Source organism: Lagopus leucura, unplaced genomic scaffold (genome assembly GCF_019238085.1).
Source record: "Lagopus leucura isolate 7727_CA_CO unplaced genomic scaffold, USGS_WTPT01 Super-Scaffold_739, whole genome shotgun sequence".
Lineage (NCBI taxonomy): Eukaryota > Metazoa > Chordata > Aves > Galliformes > Phasianidae > Lagopus > Lagopus leucura.
This window is the reverse complement of record NW_024962255.1, coordinates 12862747-12881120: the sequence shown is the minus strand read 5'-3', so window position 1 is coordinate 12881120 and position 18374 is coordinate 12862747. Positions and strand designations below refer to the sequence as shown.

General features: G+C 34.1%; 1 protein-coding gene across 4 annotated transcripts in view; it reads right to left on the bottom strand.

Moving 5' to 3' along the window:
• The window catches only part of KCNMA1 (potassium calcium-activated channel subfamily M alpha 1), a 431920-nt gene that overhangs the window by 293500 nt on the left and 120046 nt on the right, over positions 1–18374 (bottom strand). For all 4 annotated transcript variants that reach the window (XM_042863223.1, XM_042863224.1, XM_042863220.1 and 1 more), the window contains exon 2: positions 15721–15885. In XM_042863223.1, coding sequence (XP_042719157.1) covers positions 15721–15885 — 165 coding nt within the window. The remainder of the gene's footprint in view (positions 1–15720; positions 15886–18374) is intronic.

Genomic DNA, 18374 nt, shown 5'->3' with positions numbered 1-18374 from the left:
CTATATAGAGACCACATCTCAAATACTCTGTTTAGTCTTGGACCCTCACAACCAGATGGACCACAGAACTACAGCATCACAGAATTGCAGAGGTTGGAAGGGACCTACAGAGATCACCAAGTCCAACTCTCCTGCTAAAGCCAGTACTTTACTACAAGTCCCACAGGTAGATGTCCAGACAGGTCTTGAATATCTCCACAGAAGGAGACTTCACAACATCTCTGGACAACCTGTTCCAGTGCTCCATCACCTTTACTGTAAGGGATATTAAGTTGCTCTGTTTTTCTGAAACTTATTTGTTCACATTATCTTCCTTAAAAACAAACAAACAAACAAACAGAATAAGGAAGAGTTCACTGTTTCTTTCATATCATCTACCAGGGAAAGAAAAAATGGTGGGAAAACTGGTGAGACAAGACCTCATCAGTAAGTTCAATAATTTTTACTGAAGTTTCCAGCATCAGTTACCTATCTTGTAAGTAATACAGTCAGTTACACAAACTCAGTCTGCAAGTAAGAGAATGCTATGGTATTCCAAGACTGAATGAATACCTTGAAAACATAAAATTGTTATAGACAACCATATAAAAAATAGAAATATCTCCAAAATAAGAAGCTGCTTCAACCAAATTTTTTGCTCAAGAAATAACTGCTATTAACATTTGATATGAAATGTATGTGCATATCTGGTCATGCCAAGGGGAAAGCCTAACAAGCAGAGTTTTGACAGGACTTCATTTCTGTTAAATAGCATCTGATCTTGAGTCCAGAAAATTCCCTAGAGGATTGTGGCAGGCAACTTTTTCTAACTCTAAAGTCTATTCATCTTACTTTAAGGAATATTCCATTATTAGTTTTACATTTATCATATGCATATTCATATACTTGTCACTGAATTTCTTGTAAGGTGGGCAGGACTCACTATTTCTGATAAAGTCTGGTTTGTCTTTAAGAAGGAAAAGGCTTTTCCAAATTCCACCTATAAGCTAGAAAAAAAAATTAAGTTTTTCTTTGAAAATGATTTGTCTTACAGTTCTGTAGTTTTTTGTTTTTTTTTCTCTTCTAACCTATTTTTAAGCATTTTCACAAGGTATCACACTGGTTTTTTTTCTTAATACAAAGTAAGCAAGGAAATGTAATTGAAATAACGTGTGAAAAATTCTGTCAGTTAAATTCACATGGTTTAGGATTTCTTTTTCTTTTTCCTAGCATTAAAGACATGTATTGTAACAGTTCTTTTTATAATACTTGGTTGTATTTCAACAGTACTTTAAGTTAAGTTCTTACTATAACCGACATACCCCAGCCACTCCTTTCTATGCAGAGAGTTTAAAATGAAACAACAAACTGGTACTGAGGGCAAGGTGATATAATTACATGGTTTAAAGTTAAAAATACTGTAAGAGGAATATACTTTCAACTACATTGAACTATATTCCTTATTATGAATTGATGTCAATATTGTTACTGTCTACTTATAGTATAAGTACCCAAATATAGGTCAAGGGTTTTTATATATATACAAGTCTGTCCTTATAATAGATATAAACACATATTAGGCAAAGTAATGTCTTATTTTGAAAAGTGGCAGTTCTTTGTATTGCAGAAAAGGAGGAATCATTTGTACCTTGTCCAGTAACAAAGACTGAAGAGAACATATGCAAAATAAGTCATTTCATCTCCTGGGCCCTTTCATTCCTATATTACTGTAACACCCCATGGCATGCCATATTTTTGCCTGCTCAAATTGGGCTCTGAAATTTTAACCTTCAGGTATATATACAACTTAAAATTTATTAGAAACTACATTAAGGTGAAAACAGTGCACACCTTACTTGTACCAGAAAATTCTGTCAAGAGAGCTAACTCCAACTCAGTTACCATAATGCAAGAGAACAAGGTCATGAGGAAAAGATTCATCACTGATAAAATGTTAAATAGTATAATATAAGAGGAAGAAATGCCATCTAAAGAACCTGGACAAGCCTGAAAAGTAGGCCTACTTGAACCTAATGAGACTCAACAAGGCCAAGTAAAGTGCTGCATTTAGACTGGAGGAATCCCAGATATATGTACAGACTGGGAGAAAATTGCTTGAGAGCAGCCATGCAGAAAATAATTCAGCACTTCTGGTGGATGAAAAGCTTGACATGAGCCAGCAGATTACCCTTGCAGCCCAGTGGGCCAGCAGATCCTGGACAACATCAAAAGAGGGGCAACCAGCAGGAAGGACGAGGGAAGGGATTGTCCCCCTCTGCTGTGACCACAGGAGGTCTTGTCTAAATAAAGGAGATAAACTGTCAATAATATTTTGCTCCTAGTACAAAAGTAAAGAGGTATAAATACTAACTACACACACTCACATATAATCAAAGTTTCCCATATGAAACTCATGTTTTAGATAATTTTTTGGTTGTTCAATATTCATTCATACACAGTGTTAAACCATATCACCTCTATTTTTACATATTTCTAAAGCTGAAACTAATCCATCCTCCAAGACTCATAGTAGACTGTCAGGAAGCACCTAGTGTCACTTCACTTAATGTCTAAACCTTCAAAATAATTATGAATTACGTTTTTCTTCAATGTAATTATGCATTTCATCAGGAAAACTGAAGAACATTATACCATCCACAGGAAGGAAATAATAGGAAATTTGGTACTTTCAAAAAGAAAAGATGTGCATGTTTTTCTGCAGCCATAGAACAAGTAAAGGATCTTCTGCCTGCCATAGCAGGGGATTGAAATTAAATGATCTTTAAGGTCCCCTTTATCCTAACCCATGATTATAGATTATGATTAGATAGACCATGATATAGATTATGATTCTATAATAGAAATAGAAGTGTTTTGTTGTTTGTTTTTTTTTTTTTAATTATTTTTACTTTATTTAAAATGAGAGAGCATAGCAAAAAGTTACACATACTGCATGCTTCTACTTCTCAGTAAACACACAAGCACAGGAGTTTACAAATCTTGTAAAGGAACTGTAACTTCAGTGTAACTTTTTGCTGTTCTTAAATACAGCTAGCAGTTCATATTACTATGCTTAAATTTGTATGAGATTATAAGATCTGAAGAAACAGAAGACTAGCCTTACTTTAGCACTAAATGAACCCATTGAAATGCTCACTAAGATAACAAAAATATAAAAGTGTAGAGAAATATAAGACCATCCAGAGTAAACACACGCCTTTACGAATGCCTATCCAAAATCTCTCCGTACCGAATTTTAAAGGCAATTACATATTCAGTTCTCACACAATTCTGGCTGTAATTGTCTGTGAAGAAAGCTTGGAAATGTTGAAATCTGGAACCAACAATATCAAATGATGATTAATTGCTTCAAAGAGATCACTGAATAAAAATTTTTAAAACACCTGGAAGTGATTACACTACAATTTCCCTTAAATTTACTTCTGGGCAAACAAAATAGCATGAATGGATTCCACTGCATTACATTACATTATGAAAAGTGTTGAAAATAGTTCATTTTAACAAATCGATGGTCTCAAAATGTTGTTGGTTAAAGAAATCGGAATGTGTATATCAGCAATGTCTTCAAAAGTTTCTTCTTTCTGTATTACTGACCAAATGAAAGGACTTTCTTGACAACTACAGGATCAAAAAGGGAATAAGCATCCTGAAGTACATAAAAAGTTTGGGGGGATTAAAAATACCAATGTTTAATATCAATGAAACAAAAATGCAAAAAAATATTTAAATCATTCAATGGCCAATCATCCAATTAACTCAGTGGATTTTTAGAATCATTTTCATAGCAACATGTTAGTTCATTTTTATGAAAGTCACAAGGGTTTACCTTTGGGGTAATCTGAGCACATTGGCAGTAACCAAAGACAAAAACCATCTGATCTATTTATACACATCTGTATCTAATGTTTTAATTGACACATTTATTTACAAGTGGATACTCAAAATAGTTCAGTCAGATACTGTCTGTTTAGGAAAGCTTGCTAGTTTTGGTATTCTAACTTTGTAAATCATATCAAACTGTGATGATTAATTTGCAGTGAAGACGCTTCAGAAACTACATTATATTTTCAAAGTGTATTTATGATACATATTTTTAAAATTACATAAACACCTAAATAATTAAACAAAACTCTTTTGGCAACAATTTCAGCACCAATATCCATGTGAAGTCAATGCTGATGAAATATTCAACCTTTTCTACAGCACAGTGGGAAAGAGAATTCCAAAGCTTTTAATCATGTGCCTGTAAATGTGACCTAAATAGAAGGTAGTAAAGTTGCGAATGATTAGCATACTAATTATAGAAATGGATTAATAGGATTAATTTTCCAGGCTTTTTCAACCATCCCCCCAAATACTAGAATGCTGAAGATTCCCTTGTAAGTGGAAATATTTAATGTCAGTATTATTTACTATATCTGATAAGATAAAGCAGAAGATTGTTTCAATCCAATGCTTACTTCGTGGCAAATTAAAATTTTTCGAACTTCAGCTTCTATTTATTTCCATAACTTCATATCAGTGAATCAACTCATGATTAATTCTCTACTAGTAATACAAATTGAAGTTTTAGAAAAACTATAAAGACAGACTCTGATTTTCCTTTCTTTGTTGTTTTTTTGTTTTGTTTTTGTTGGGTTTTTTTGTTTTTGTTTTTGTTTTTGTTTTTTTACTACAAGTTATATTCTCTTAAGAAAAGATCTCACATAGCAGATTTTTCATGTGTAGAAGCAAAATTGATGTTCTGGATTTGCAATAGAGCTGCATCATTAAAAAAATAGGTCTTTCATGTCAAGAGCCATCAGTTCTAAAGAGACCATGAGCAACTAGTGTTGATGCCCAAGGCTCTTTCCAGAAGCGAATACATAATGAGTCTAATGGACTGAACGGCAAGGAAAAATTCAGATTATCTATCTGCACCTATCAGGACCAGAAAAGATGAAAAGCAGAAATGCAGAACTAAAGCACCAGGGAAAAGAGCCTGTACAATGGAATAATATGTTGATGCATGAATATGCCATCTTCAATTGGCAAATGTGGAAATAAAAATAATTCATACTCAGGCATGGAAATATAATAAGTATCTATCTACAGAGAGAGAGACACGCAAATTTACAAGAACAGAACAGAAATTTATATTACACAGATGCAAACACACAGGCCAGAAAAATATTTCGGCCCTGCAAACATACTCTAGCTGAGTAAAAAACTTTATACTTATGTTTCTAATCAACTCATCAAAACAGCTTTGCAATGTTTAATGTGAGAGAAAACAAGGTCAATGTTAAAAGTAATCCAGAGGGAAATAATTTTCTAGTGTTTGCTAGAAAAGTATCTATAGAATTTTCAGACATATTTCTGTTAGTGCAACATGTCAACCATTTATGTTAACATGCTGATTTATGTTACTGTTTTGTAAAACAAGAATTTCCAATTCTTATGTACTTCAGAAGGAGTGAAGATTAGATTGTTGAGCAGCTATGCTGCACTTCATGAAACAGAAATTTCAGAAGGTACTATTTTCAAACAACCTTCAATTTAAAGACTGGACTTGCATCTCTCTTTTTAGTAATATTTAAAAATCCTTTAAAAAATTTTAAGACTTCATGACAGAGTGCAGCTTTGTCATATTCAAGCAAAAAAAAATTTTAGGCATAAACATCAATTTGCTCAGACCTTTACAGAGATAAGGAAAAAAGATTTAGTTTATGAAGGAAAAAAATGAAAAAGGAAAAAAGAAAAGAGCAAATAGCAAATTGATGCTATATTCAAGAAAGATCCTGCTGAATGCATTTTTCTGTACCTGGGATGAGTCTCCATACCTAACCTGTACATTTGAGAATCTAGAGAATATGACAATTCAGTTTTATTTGTTTGTATTGCTTCAAGTAAAATTATCTGATTTAATTAAACAACAACAACAAAAAAAAACCCAAAAACAAAACAACCAAACAAACAGACAAACAAAAAAACCTGATTGTACCAGGTTCTGTTTACATGTGCATGGTTGCTGAATTGTAGCATACAGCTAAATGGCAACATGCAGCACTGTCCAGCCATTCTAATGACAATTCAAAATATGCATACATCAGCTGCCCTAGTGGCTCTTTGTTAGTAAATTTTAATGAAAAAGAGAAGTCTGAAGTTGAATGCCAGCTCCCCTCCCTGACTATTCTTTTCCTTTCTCTCATGGAGCAAGGATTTAGCTGTAAAGTGAAGCTGACAAGCAAACTCAAATATATTTTTTCTTTAGCATATTTTTCATTTATAGACTCCAGCAATTACTTAAATTAATACAGTTTTGTTTTTGCACTATGCGTGAAATACTTGTCAGATAGAAAGCTTGATTAGAAGATACTTTCCAAAGGGAAGCTGAAGAGATTCTTCCACTTCAATATTCTCCAGATAATGTTTTACCTTAATGGCTCTGGTTTGGACAGATTTAAAATTTGAAAACAAGGCAGCGAAAGACAATGTGGTCAGACTTTATTTCCCCCTATTTTTTCTTCAGGAGGAGTAGGTTTAAGAAGAATTATAAAACTGAACAGCTCACAAAGATGTTGCAAACATTTTTCATTGACACTATCATGCGGACAACATATTTCTTGTTACCAAGATACACGGCTATTCTTTTCACAAGGTATATTTAGTATCTTCAGAATGCATGTTATGTTAATAAATATGATTGACTTTTCAGAAAGCTCATGACAGTATCACATTTTGTGTATCACAACAATCAGATGGCTAACTAAATCTGCTCATCTCTACATAGGAAATTCTTGCAAGATTTTAGCCTAAGAGGCATAAACTGTTTTCTTAACAGTACGTAGGAGTAGCATGCTTTTCAATGAGAGGACTGTGGGCATCTGACAGCACTAGATGACACAGTTTGTATGCAGTGAAGAATAAGTGTATGGAAAGCAAAATCAGGTTCCATATTGCATTTGGATTCTTTAGGTGGCATCAGCATTCGCATCACTAATAATCACATCGGCATTAGCATCACTAATAATCACATCATGTTTTAAATCATAATGTTAAGCTCCACAAAGAGATAGAGAATCCAAATATGTTTCCTTTTCTACTCTATACTTACTCTGCTTCACTTAGTTCTGAAAACCCCATCCCATGATCACAGTCAGTGATTCTCTAACTACTGTCTTCCTCCCCCACTACAAGACATGGATTTACGTTGCAGACGTTACCTTATCACCCCAGATAGCTAGGCTGAACAGAAGAAAACTTTGTAGAAAAAGAGATGCAATCTTCTCAAGACAGAAAGAAGCAGCAGGACTACATCAGTCTTCTGAGAAGTTCTTGCCTTTTTTGAGAAAATAATAACTCTCTCAATTTCTCCCACCTTCCCTATTTAAACATTTTTCTCATCTTCATCCTGAGACAAAGGGAAATATCTACGGCATGAAGATTCTCTGATATGGAAGAATGGAGCAGAACCAGCGAGAGCACAGACACGTGTTGCTCTATTAAACATAGTGAATTTTGCTCCAGACTTCTTGAAAATTCTGAGATTTTTCAGATTCTAGTTGAAGTACACATAACAGACAGTTAATATTCTCATATTTGTTGCTATGAATTCACCACTTTTGACGTGGTTTCTACCATTAGATTTTCTGCTCCCTTCACAGGCAGACAAGTTTTGTGTTTAATACTTCAGACTGAACCAACCTTTCCAAACCTTATAAATAAGGAGAACTATTTAAAAAAAAAAAAATAACTGTCTTAGTAATACCTCAGACATGCATTCCACCTACTCAGTTTAACATTAAGTCAGCAAGATCTGTATTCCAGTATCCAGCACTTTAACTCATCCCATCTGAGTGGCATACTATTCCTCCAACAGCAGGAGAAACACTAGACTTCACAGGAAAAGTGGGACTTCCAGCAGCTTTAGTGGTAAGTTGTCTTTCTGCAGCATTTGGAACTGCAACTGAACTTTAATTACACCAGAGAGGATTCTCCTGTGCCCAAGAAATGCACGTTTAAGAAGTCTTGTAGAACTTCTGAAGTCGATTAGAATACATAGAAAACAATTCTTGGGAAGCTTGCAGATTCCAGTAACTATCAAACAACAGTTAGAAAGAACATACTGAATATGTAAGACATAAAAGGAGACTAACTTTGATATTCTGTATTCTGTTTGGACATAAAATACTATTTTGTGCTAAACACTGAAATGCAGATTATTTTAATATCACAAGTTAAGCAGTTAACCTCAGAACAACACACTGGTGGTAAAGCTGCACAAGAACCTAAGCGGAAACATATTCAAAATCATTCATTATTTCATCAGTGTTTTATTTTTTATTACAATCACAATTTTAGTAAGTATGCTAAATGTAGGAAGACTATATTAAACAGTATTATTAACTGCATCATTACAGCAGCCCTTGCACCAGAGATCACAGTGTCTCTTGAGAATTTTACAAATATGCTTCACTTGCAATATGTGCCCATACCTTTTTGTCCAATATCCAACTATTTAAATGTCCCACAGGTGGAAGCAAAATTTACTCTACACCAGTTTTATCAAGACAATGCAACATACTATTATAATGAAGAAAATCTGAATTTATGCACTTCCCTCTTAGCTGTCCTCAAAAAAGAATTAGCAAGGAATTTTCCTACCCTGTGTTTGACATTAATGTAATCATAAAGTATTACCAATATTTTTTAACAATAAAGACTTGCATAACAGAACATATCCTCTTCAGCAGTAGCTTACCTAAGTCAGTTTTAAGCCCTAAGCCATGCTCTAAGAGTGCAAATGCTAACCACGTTCTTGACTTTTTCTCAAAATAATTCCTATCAATATTTCTCTCTGAATAATATTAAATATTTGATGCAACATGATTTGCAACTGTGTTTGCTATTCCTCACTGTAATGATAGAATCCCTCAGGTTCTTTAATTTAGGAGAAAAAAAAGGCAGTAAATTTCAAAAGTGTCGGTAGATTTTACTTATTCCCACTGTGGGAAAAAGTCTTATGCTTGATAACAGCATTGTAACTGATGCTGTAAGGAAAGGCAGAAGGTACAGAATAATCTGCAGTACAGCACAAAGTTTCTGAAGTTATCTTTACAGTAGGTAACTCCCATAGAAGAAGTTATAAAGTAACAGGAACACTACAAATAGTCATTTTAAGATAGTTATTTCTGAATTGTATCTAATATATATACTTAAATTTCTACATTTTTCATTTTCGGAACTAGGAATTCAAATGAATGGTTTTAGGTCCAGTTCTCAGTAAACTTTAAGTCATTTTGTTATAAACAAAAAGCATATCCTATTCTTGATTTGATTCTAACATGTCCATTTACCTTCACCCAATCCACCTTCACATAGCACTACTTAAAATCAGTAAAAAGAGAAGAAAATACTATTTATGTTTATTTATCCATATATTCCATGGAAGACAGAAAAAGAGATCAAGAATGCCATAGATTAACACTGAAAGTAAGCAGAGGGAGGAAGGAATTAGCCACTTTTCAACTCTTACCACAGCATCAGAGGTAATAACAAAGTAACTTATTTGTCCTAGACATTGTTCCATACTAGAAATTTGCATATTTTTGTTTTAAATAATTTAGTTTAACCACTGCATTTGCAACCACTACACTTTTTCCAATTTCTCTCTCCCTTTTTTTTTTTTTTTTAAATTATGAGAGTTTTTAACAAAGACAACATGGTGGTCATCTAAAGGAGTACTGACAACCATAAATGCTGTAGTTAATACTGCAAAATTGAAAAGTCGAACTCTAAAGAAATGTGTATGCTAATAGAATTTTCACTCCCACAGGACTGTGGGCATAAGCACACCCATCAGTTTGAAGCAGAAACCCAACAAAACAATCCTAGGTATTATCAATAATAAATAAATATTCAGAAAACAAAAAAAAGCATAAGTGGTAAGCAAACTGCAGTTACCAAGGAAACCAGCAAGACTTACTCAACACTTCCTACTCTATTCCATTATCATTCAGTATGATCTCAAATGGAGAAGCACTGTACCTCCTCCTTTGAAAACGTAGGAAATCACTATTATAGGAGATTAAACTAATCTAGAAGACATCTCTTGGATTTATGTGACACTAAGAGCTAACACACATTAAAAATAACTAAACAAACAGATAAACTCACTTCTCAATAGTGAGATGCAAAATCCAAACTATCCCTAAAGAGCATAAGAGAAGCGGAATAAATTTGCAAATAATAGATCTGTGCAGCTGCACTAAAATACAGATAAGTACATTCTCAGTAGCTTTGTATCCAGTCTTCATAAAAGCTTCCTAACCTCCTAAGTCTACATTCTTTAGGGGTTTGGGAATTTTTTCCTTGATTCATTGCTGTATATTTACACACACTGAAATTCATCTGCCACCTACTTGCTACCATGGGTATGAAAGTGCTACTGATTTCCACACATTAAGGTAATTATTACATCCTTTAGTTTTTACTTTACATAAAATGCAGTCATCTGTCTTAAGAGATAGCTGTATATATATTAACATATATTTATTTTTCTGGCATACTCAGAGACACATAGAAAGGGAAAGTAATGGTAAATGTAATTAGATCACTTATTATAACACCCCTGAAATGTTCAAGAGTCTTGAATCTCAGTTTTACACTACAAAATGGAAATAGATACAGTACCAAGCAGAAAAAAAGAATAATGTTCTCCCTCCTCAAATAGGATGACAGTAAGCCTTGTAGAAAATGTGTAATGAACGTTTTGAAAAAGTTTAACTACATGCAAAGAAAAACTAATTTTGTTTCAGCTTTTGTAAATGATTTTATTAGTTTATCAAAGTGAGTCTTGATATGGATCTTGGTTCAATAAACAAATGAAAAAAACAGTGAGAATATGGGGCATCACATTACTCCAGCCTGTGCCAAAAATGCTTCCATGCCTGTACTTTGTAGAAATAAAAAATAAAAAGTAAAAAACAAAAAGAGGGAAATGTGCCATTATTTTCTATATATTTTTGACTAATTATGCAAAGTTTGTACTAAACTTTCTTTAATTAGCTAAGAAAAATTGCCATGACTTAATCAGTAGATTGGAAAACAAATCCTGTTATCCAAGAATGTAAGTACATCATAAAAACATTACAGATGCCCTGCAAAATAAATAAATAAATAAATAAATCTGTTAATTCCAAAAAAAAAGTTCAGTCGCAGAGGACTCATGAATGACAGGATCCCATGCTGGAAAGAAAAAGACCAAAATTTACAAAAAAAAAAAACCTTGTTTGCCATGGAGAATGTTGAACTTCAAATTCTGTGATGTCACATACCAACTAATACTTCTCTTCCTGCTCTGCAAATCTAGTATAATAGCCGATACTGTCTTTGGAAACTGCCTTTGGAAACACAGAAAAACACCAAATAAATTCTATGCTGTTAAATTTGACTTTGGCTGCTAGGCAACTGTAACTTACTGCAAGAGGTAGTTGGCTTTTTTTTTTTTTATCTAATGTGAAAAAAAAATCAAATGTTCTTCAGAAAAAAAACAGTAGAAAGAGTGGTGAAGCAGACTGTAAAAACATCCTAAAAAAGAACCAAACAGTACTTTGCATACTTAAACTTTCTTCCAGGAAAGTCTATTAGAATTACACTTGCTTTCCAACCCCCCCCCCCCCCACACACTTGTATTTCAGAAACATATTAAGACATGATAATTATAATGAAATTACAAAACCTGACTGGTTAAAATTTTCATAGTCACAGAAATACACCACTCTTCCACTGAATAAGCCCAGTCAGGAATCTAGATTACAAATTTTATTACTAATCTCAAAACTTGGCTCTATCTTGCCAAAACATTAACAAGACTTGCACTTCTCATCCTATGAACACACAAGCACACAAGGCATCCAGGTCAGAAAATAAATAAAATAAAATAAAATAAAATAAAATAAAATAAAATAAAATAAAATAAAATAAAATAAAATAAAATAAAATATAAAATAAAATGACTCCTGGTCTTTAGTGATATATGAACAGAATTCAGCAACAACTATTAGGTCCAATCAATTTGTCTTATAGAAACTTCCTGTTTCATTTTGAATGCATGCTGGGAAACTTTTTAAGTCAAGAAAGCACCTTCACATGAGGTCTTCCTCTTCTTTAGGTAGTTAATGTAGTTATTAAGAATTAAGAACAATAAGGAAGCAACCTAGACAGTTTTCTAACAAAATAATTTCATTATACCATTGCCACTATTTGCCCATGCTTCACCCCTTATTTTTCCTCTGGAAGCTTTTATTCTCCTTTTTTCTAACAATGCAGCCAATTTAAGACCTCTTTATTACATAGCGATAAAAAAAGCAAAACTTCAAGCATTCCAGTTCAACACAAATTTGCCTGTTTCTGTTACTGTGAGTCCAGGCAGCATGCTAAACCACCACATGACACTCAGCACTCGACATACATAAAGCTCCTTTCTCTACTATGCATTTACATGTCATGTGTTTAAATGCAAGAAAATAGCAATTTGCTCTTTCATTTATGTCTCACAATTAAACTAATGATTTTATTTCTTGGTTTAAATCAAAGCCCTCAACTGTGCCCTACATTAATCTGTAGTAACTTCAACAGTATACTTACAGCTTTCCCCTGTATATCATGCACTTTGAATTGCTTAATTAAGGAAGTCTTTTTCTTCTTACTTGAATGATTAAAAAAAAAAAAAAAAAAAAAAACAAACAAACAAAAAAAACTAATTTCAGGAAGCAAAAACACCTCCAATTTCCTGATTGTTCAGGTTAATTATGAATGTTTCTGATTCTTATTCGAGAAGCCTACCTCAGGAATTTTTATCTGATACTTGCATCATCTACCGCATTATACTGTAGTACTTCAAAGTAAATCAGAATCTCCCTGACTTCTACTTTTATCTAATTTAGATTTATGCCATCGCCTACAAACAGCATTACATGAGTTCAATTACAGTGTTCTTACACGATTTGCTTATGGAATTAAATATAGATACGTTTTTTAAAACTTACAAAGGCTACTCCAAGAGCAATGCCTCCTGTTTTATTTTGTTGGCCCAAGACATCAGAGACAGATGTTGATGGTATGGCAGTAGAGGCTGAACCTTCCCACCAATATTCTGTTAAATATTATTGCTGTGAGACAGACGGCAGCAAAAGAGCAGTCTGACACAATGGTGTCTGACATGGAAGTCTGTTTTAAGCACTCCCACATAACTAGCAGTGAGAGACAATGGCTTTAAATTGCTCGAATATTGGAACAGGCTGCCAAGAAAGTAGTGAAATCACTGTCTTTGGAGTTGTTCAATAAACGTGTAGATGTGCCACTACACACGTGGGAGATGGTTTAATGAGCATGGTGATGATGTGTTGACAGCTGGACGAGGTGATCTTAGTGATCTTTTCCAATCTTCATGATACTTCCAAAACCCACCCTTCAGATGAAGCTGAGTGCTGTAAATATTCCTTCATGTACAAAATGTTTTTGAAACATCAAACATAGAATTTAAGTTCCTAAAGCAGTAACGGATGTGTAAAGACTGACTTTAAAAATCTCACAGTGTAAAAACGTTCTATAATTTCTTTGTCTATACATGTCTTATACAATTTTGATTCCATAGTACTGTGAAGCCACTAGCTCATTCTCCAGGGGAAAAAAATAATCCACGATTGATTCAGAAATATAATAGCCAGTAGGAACAGACTGTGTTAAGGTAGAATAAATTCATAAGTAATAGTCTTTTCAAACAATATTTGATAAATATATTAACTTAGCAATATGCTGTATCTACAAATAAAGAGAAAACTCTCTTTAGCACAAACATTCATTGAAGCAGTTAATCTTCAGCATATATAACCATAATGTAAATTTCAAGTGAACAGTTAATGTTCATTTTGAAAATGGTCTTCCAGAACTTAAATCCTATCAATTCACATCCTGAAACTGGTATATTAAAATAAATATCACTCAATTTCTCAACAAAAAAAAATTAACTAGTAGGTCCCTTAGTCTGCCACTTGTTTCTCAGCTGTTTAGCTGAATTGATAAGTGTACAGTAGCTGCTGTTACATGTGAGAAAAATTTAGATATACACCCTCCCTCAGAAGTAATCTGCTCAATGACTGCTCAGCTGACTGCAAATAAAACTGGAAATAAACATATTTAATAAACCTTTTAAAATTCAGTGGTAAATTGTAAGTATAAGATGTTAACCAAAAAGGAATAAGCACAATCAAATGGAATTGCACAAGTTCTCTCATCATCTTAACTAAAAATACAAAGTAATATGTGTCATATTTTATGTTTTGGCCTTAACAGTTGGTTTGTATTTGTGCTCACATATACTTCACTAAAAACAACAATGACTAGTTTCTGAACACATAGCCAGTAGCAAAAGAATGGTTTTGCATGATCTAACCATGGTACTTAAACTGCAAAAAGAAGTTTGGCTCTACGATTTGTTATTTTTAATAAATGTCAGAAAAACATGCAAATGATCAATATGCTGCTTCTCGTAAGATGATCAATAAGTCAGTTTGATCCTGAACAGATATATAATGCTAAAAGTGGCACTTGAACACAATTTCAACCTATTGATAAAAGTCCTCATTTAACATAAGCAAATCAGCAGAATGTACTTTGTTAGAAAAAATAATGAAAATAATGTAATTGCACAACTAAATAAGACAATAGCCATTAAGCCACCGAAACTTTTCAGTGCAAAGGACTTGATTAGAATTAATTTATTTCCTGTCTTACACTTTCCTTCCCACCACTAAATAAATACTTAATAGAAAAGATCTGACTCACAGTAAAATATCTCTTAAAAAAAGTAGCCATGGACACAAATTCTGTTTTCATTTTAACCCAACCTACTTAAAGAACCTCTGGAATTACACAAATTTTAAATGGGATTTAAAATACTTCAGCTATTTGTTAGTACGTACTTGCTTTTTATCAACAACAAAAAATTACACAGGAGACATCTTACACTCCTGTGAATTCCACAGAAAACTCAATTAGGTATGATTTGACAAGGCTATAAATAATTATATTAAAATAAAGTGAAAACCTGTTAGGTTTTTACCAGAACTTTAAATTACATGTCATCACTATTTGTGACTCTATTTGATACATAACTGTTTCATAATAAAAATATTTGTTAAGTTCGTAGAAGAGATCAGGAGAACATGAATTCACTTCTGTCTTTTAGAAGTACCATAAATTCCACTACATGTCTAGTTCAAATGTGTCTCAGGTTTACAGTTCTGATAACAATCTACATATATCTTTACACTTACTTTCCAAGTTGGCTTCCATTTTTGCTAACAGAATGGAAATTTTCTAATTTCCTAAAGAAAATTGCCAGACAAAATAAGCCTATAGTTTTGTCATATAATATGAATATGAATTTACTAAGCTTAGTCTTCAAAACTCAGAATCATGGTGTCAGAATACTGAAATAGGTTGAGGCAGGAGATCACCCTGAAGCTATGATAGAAAAGACCATTCCTTACTTGTTGTCTCTGCTTATCTTTGCAGTGGGAATTAGTCTGCTATTTTACTTCTAACAAAGAAAATTGGTCTTGACTCAGTGCTGCTGCAACAAATCAACCACAAGTCCTCCACTAATTCTGGGACACAGTGTTTTATAGCAAATGTTCTTTAAAATACAAGAATAGAAAATCACAGAAAACTTACAAGTACTCTGCCAGTTAGTGTCTGGGCAGATATCATGACTCCTGCCCAGTCTTTCACAGAGGTCATCCATCCCACTTCTGCTGCCACATTCTCCTCTTTTTCATCTGTTGGTTTGCAGGCCCCATCTGCCTGCGTATCTCCACCACCATTGATCTTCTGGGCCTCCTACAAAATAAGTGTTTGGGTTTGTTAATGTTTAACAGTTTGACAACTGAAGTGAACCTAGAGTTATTGCTAGGAAATGCTATTAGCAAACCTAGGAACAAAATAGTCCGCTGGATTTCTGCTATGTGAAATTAAGCACCCCGTTAGCCATGTCTCCCCATAAGCAGTAAAGTGCTTGACTAACAGAAAATATTCTTCATTACATTAAACTCCAAATGCATATATTTGGCATCAAATATGCTCTGTGTTACTTCCTTACATGCAACATAATCACCAAGACTCTTGTATGCCTATACAGAGCTACCTGTAAAAGAATTTAAGACATACACTGAAGGACTGCTTGATCTATAGTTCAAAACAGTGTATACTAAGTGTGAACATGAAATACATACAATTTTAAATTATTATCATTACAATTAATTATCTGGGTAAGCCTTCACTAAGAAGCATTATGTAACAAGACAATAATACACCACAGAGAATCTGCAGGGAGCTGCCATGCTATCATCAAACCAGTGTTTCAATGAAAGTGTGTAATACATCACACTGAGTGGCTCTCATAGAACAGATAGCTAGAAATTAAAGAGGAGCCTCAGCTGCACTAAGCTGACTGATGAGTCACACGCATTGGAATTCAGATCAGTCTCTCACAAATGCTGCAGCAAAGATTTAACTGCCTACTATGTGCTACAGTCATGGATGCTGCACAAAAATCAAGGGAAATGACAGCAAAAGCCAGTTTAGATTGTACAGCATTTAAAACACATCATATGCAAATACCAGACTGCCATGAGCATGCTTATGGTGACAGCATAATACTAATGACTTCCAAAATACTAGACAAGTTACATTAAACAAGCCAGCAAAATTCAGTGCTAATGTAATATTGAGCACTTGAACTGCACATGGATATACATTAGTGCTTCAAGAGCTCAGCGCAGACAAACATATTGAAAGATCTTGCTTATAGATCATTCTGTAGACAACTAAGAAGCAAAAATGTTGTCATCAACCCTGCTGGGGACTCCTGTTATAAAAGCAAAGATGTTTGACATTGGTTGAGTGATTGTTACTGTAGTAGGAATACTATGATTATTGAGGTCATAATTTGCAGCTGTGAGACGACCTTGAGGATACAGGTGGTCAAAAGCATAGTGGCATTTCTTGAAAACAGTACTGAACTAATAAAACAGTTACACTGAATCTGTCAAAAGGCAGTCGAGCAGCGCTGAACATGTAATATGGGGGCCAATCGTTCTTTTTGTAGAATCTCAGTTTTGCATCACAATTATCTAGTCAGATTCTTGCCTGGTACTCTCCTACTCGAAATACTCTGTCTTCTTACGAGCAATGAGCATGATACAGTCATATTGTTTATAAGTTACCCACAGTTACAAGAGTAATTTAGTGCTTTCTAAGCAAATAACCAGATAAAAGATAAAAGCTATTGTGTATTTGCAAAGCTGGACCTCATTCTTTGATAAATACGGATACAGTTAATGAAATGTGTTGCACTCAGCACTGAAGAAAACATACCACAGCTTTACTCAGTTATGAAGTACAACCTACAGAATTGTGCTAATTGCTTAGACAGAATACTAGAAAAATAAAATAAAAGTAGAAAATGCATATTTAGTCAATAGCCAAGGCCCTGGCCGCTCCTCCAAGGCCTCCCCACCCTACCCATAGCATCACAGATGACGGGCTTCAGCTCTCCACAGCCCTACCAAGCCACGGGCGCCATCAAGCAGGGCCCATTAACCTGGCCATCCCATAACTGTCCTCCATCATTGGAGTTGATCCAAACCCTCCCTATCCTGGCCCAAGAGCAGCACCTGGACACCAGGGGCTGCTCTCTGCTGTCTTGACTGGGGCAGCTCTGGCTGCCAGTCCAAGTCTGCAGCAGTCTGTCTGCCAGGGATTTGTTAAAAATTACATGTGCTCCACATTATTTAGTTCTCTCTTCCCACCAGTTTATCTGCCTTATGTGACTGTTAAAGCTTGTATTTTAGACTGTAAATTTTTCACATCCGATTTTACTTCACAATCCTCTTCTGTGAAGCACGTGGGCCCCAACCTGGCTACACACTTGCATTCACTGAACAAGCTCATAATGGGTATTAATGCAGTTTTCATAATAGGAGACGTAATTAGCTTTTCTTTTTGTATAAGAAACTGAGACAGTAATTTGGTGCCTAAATCAGTCACCCGTTAAGGCACAGGCAGAATAAGGATGAAACTACAGATTTTGTTGGTTTATTTTTCTCCTAATATTCTTATTTGAAATCACAGGCACCTTGCTGAAAAATAACCCTAATTAAGGATTTTGCTCTAGAAAGTCACATAACCACAGGAAATTAAATAAAAATGTCTGAATAGAAAAATCCATTCTATTGCAGTGAACTTTAAAATATTAAGGTTGGAAAATATTATTGCTTACATGTTTCTTACCCACAACCTTCTTGTCAATGTATCAAATAATTTACAAG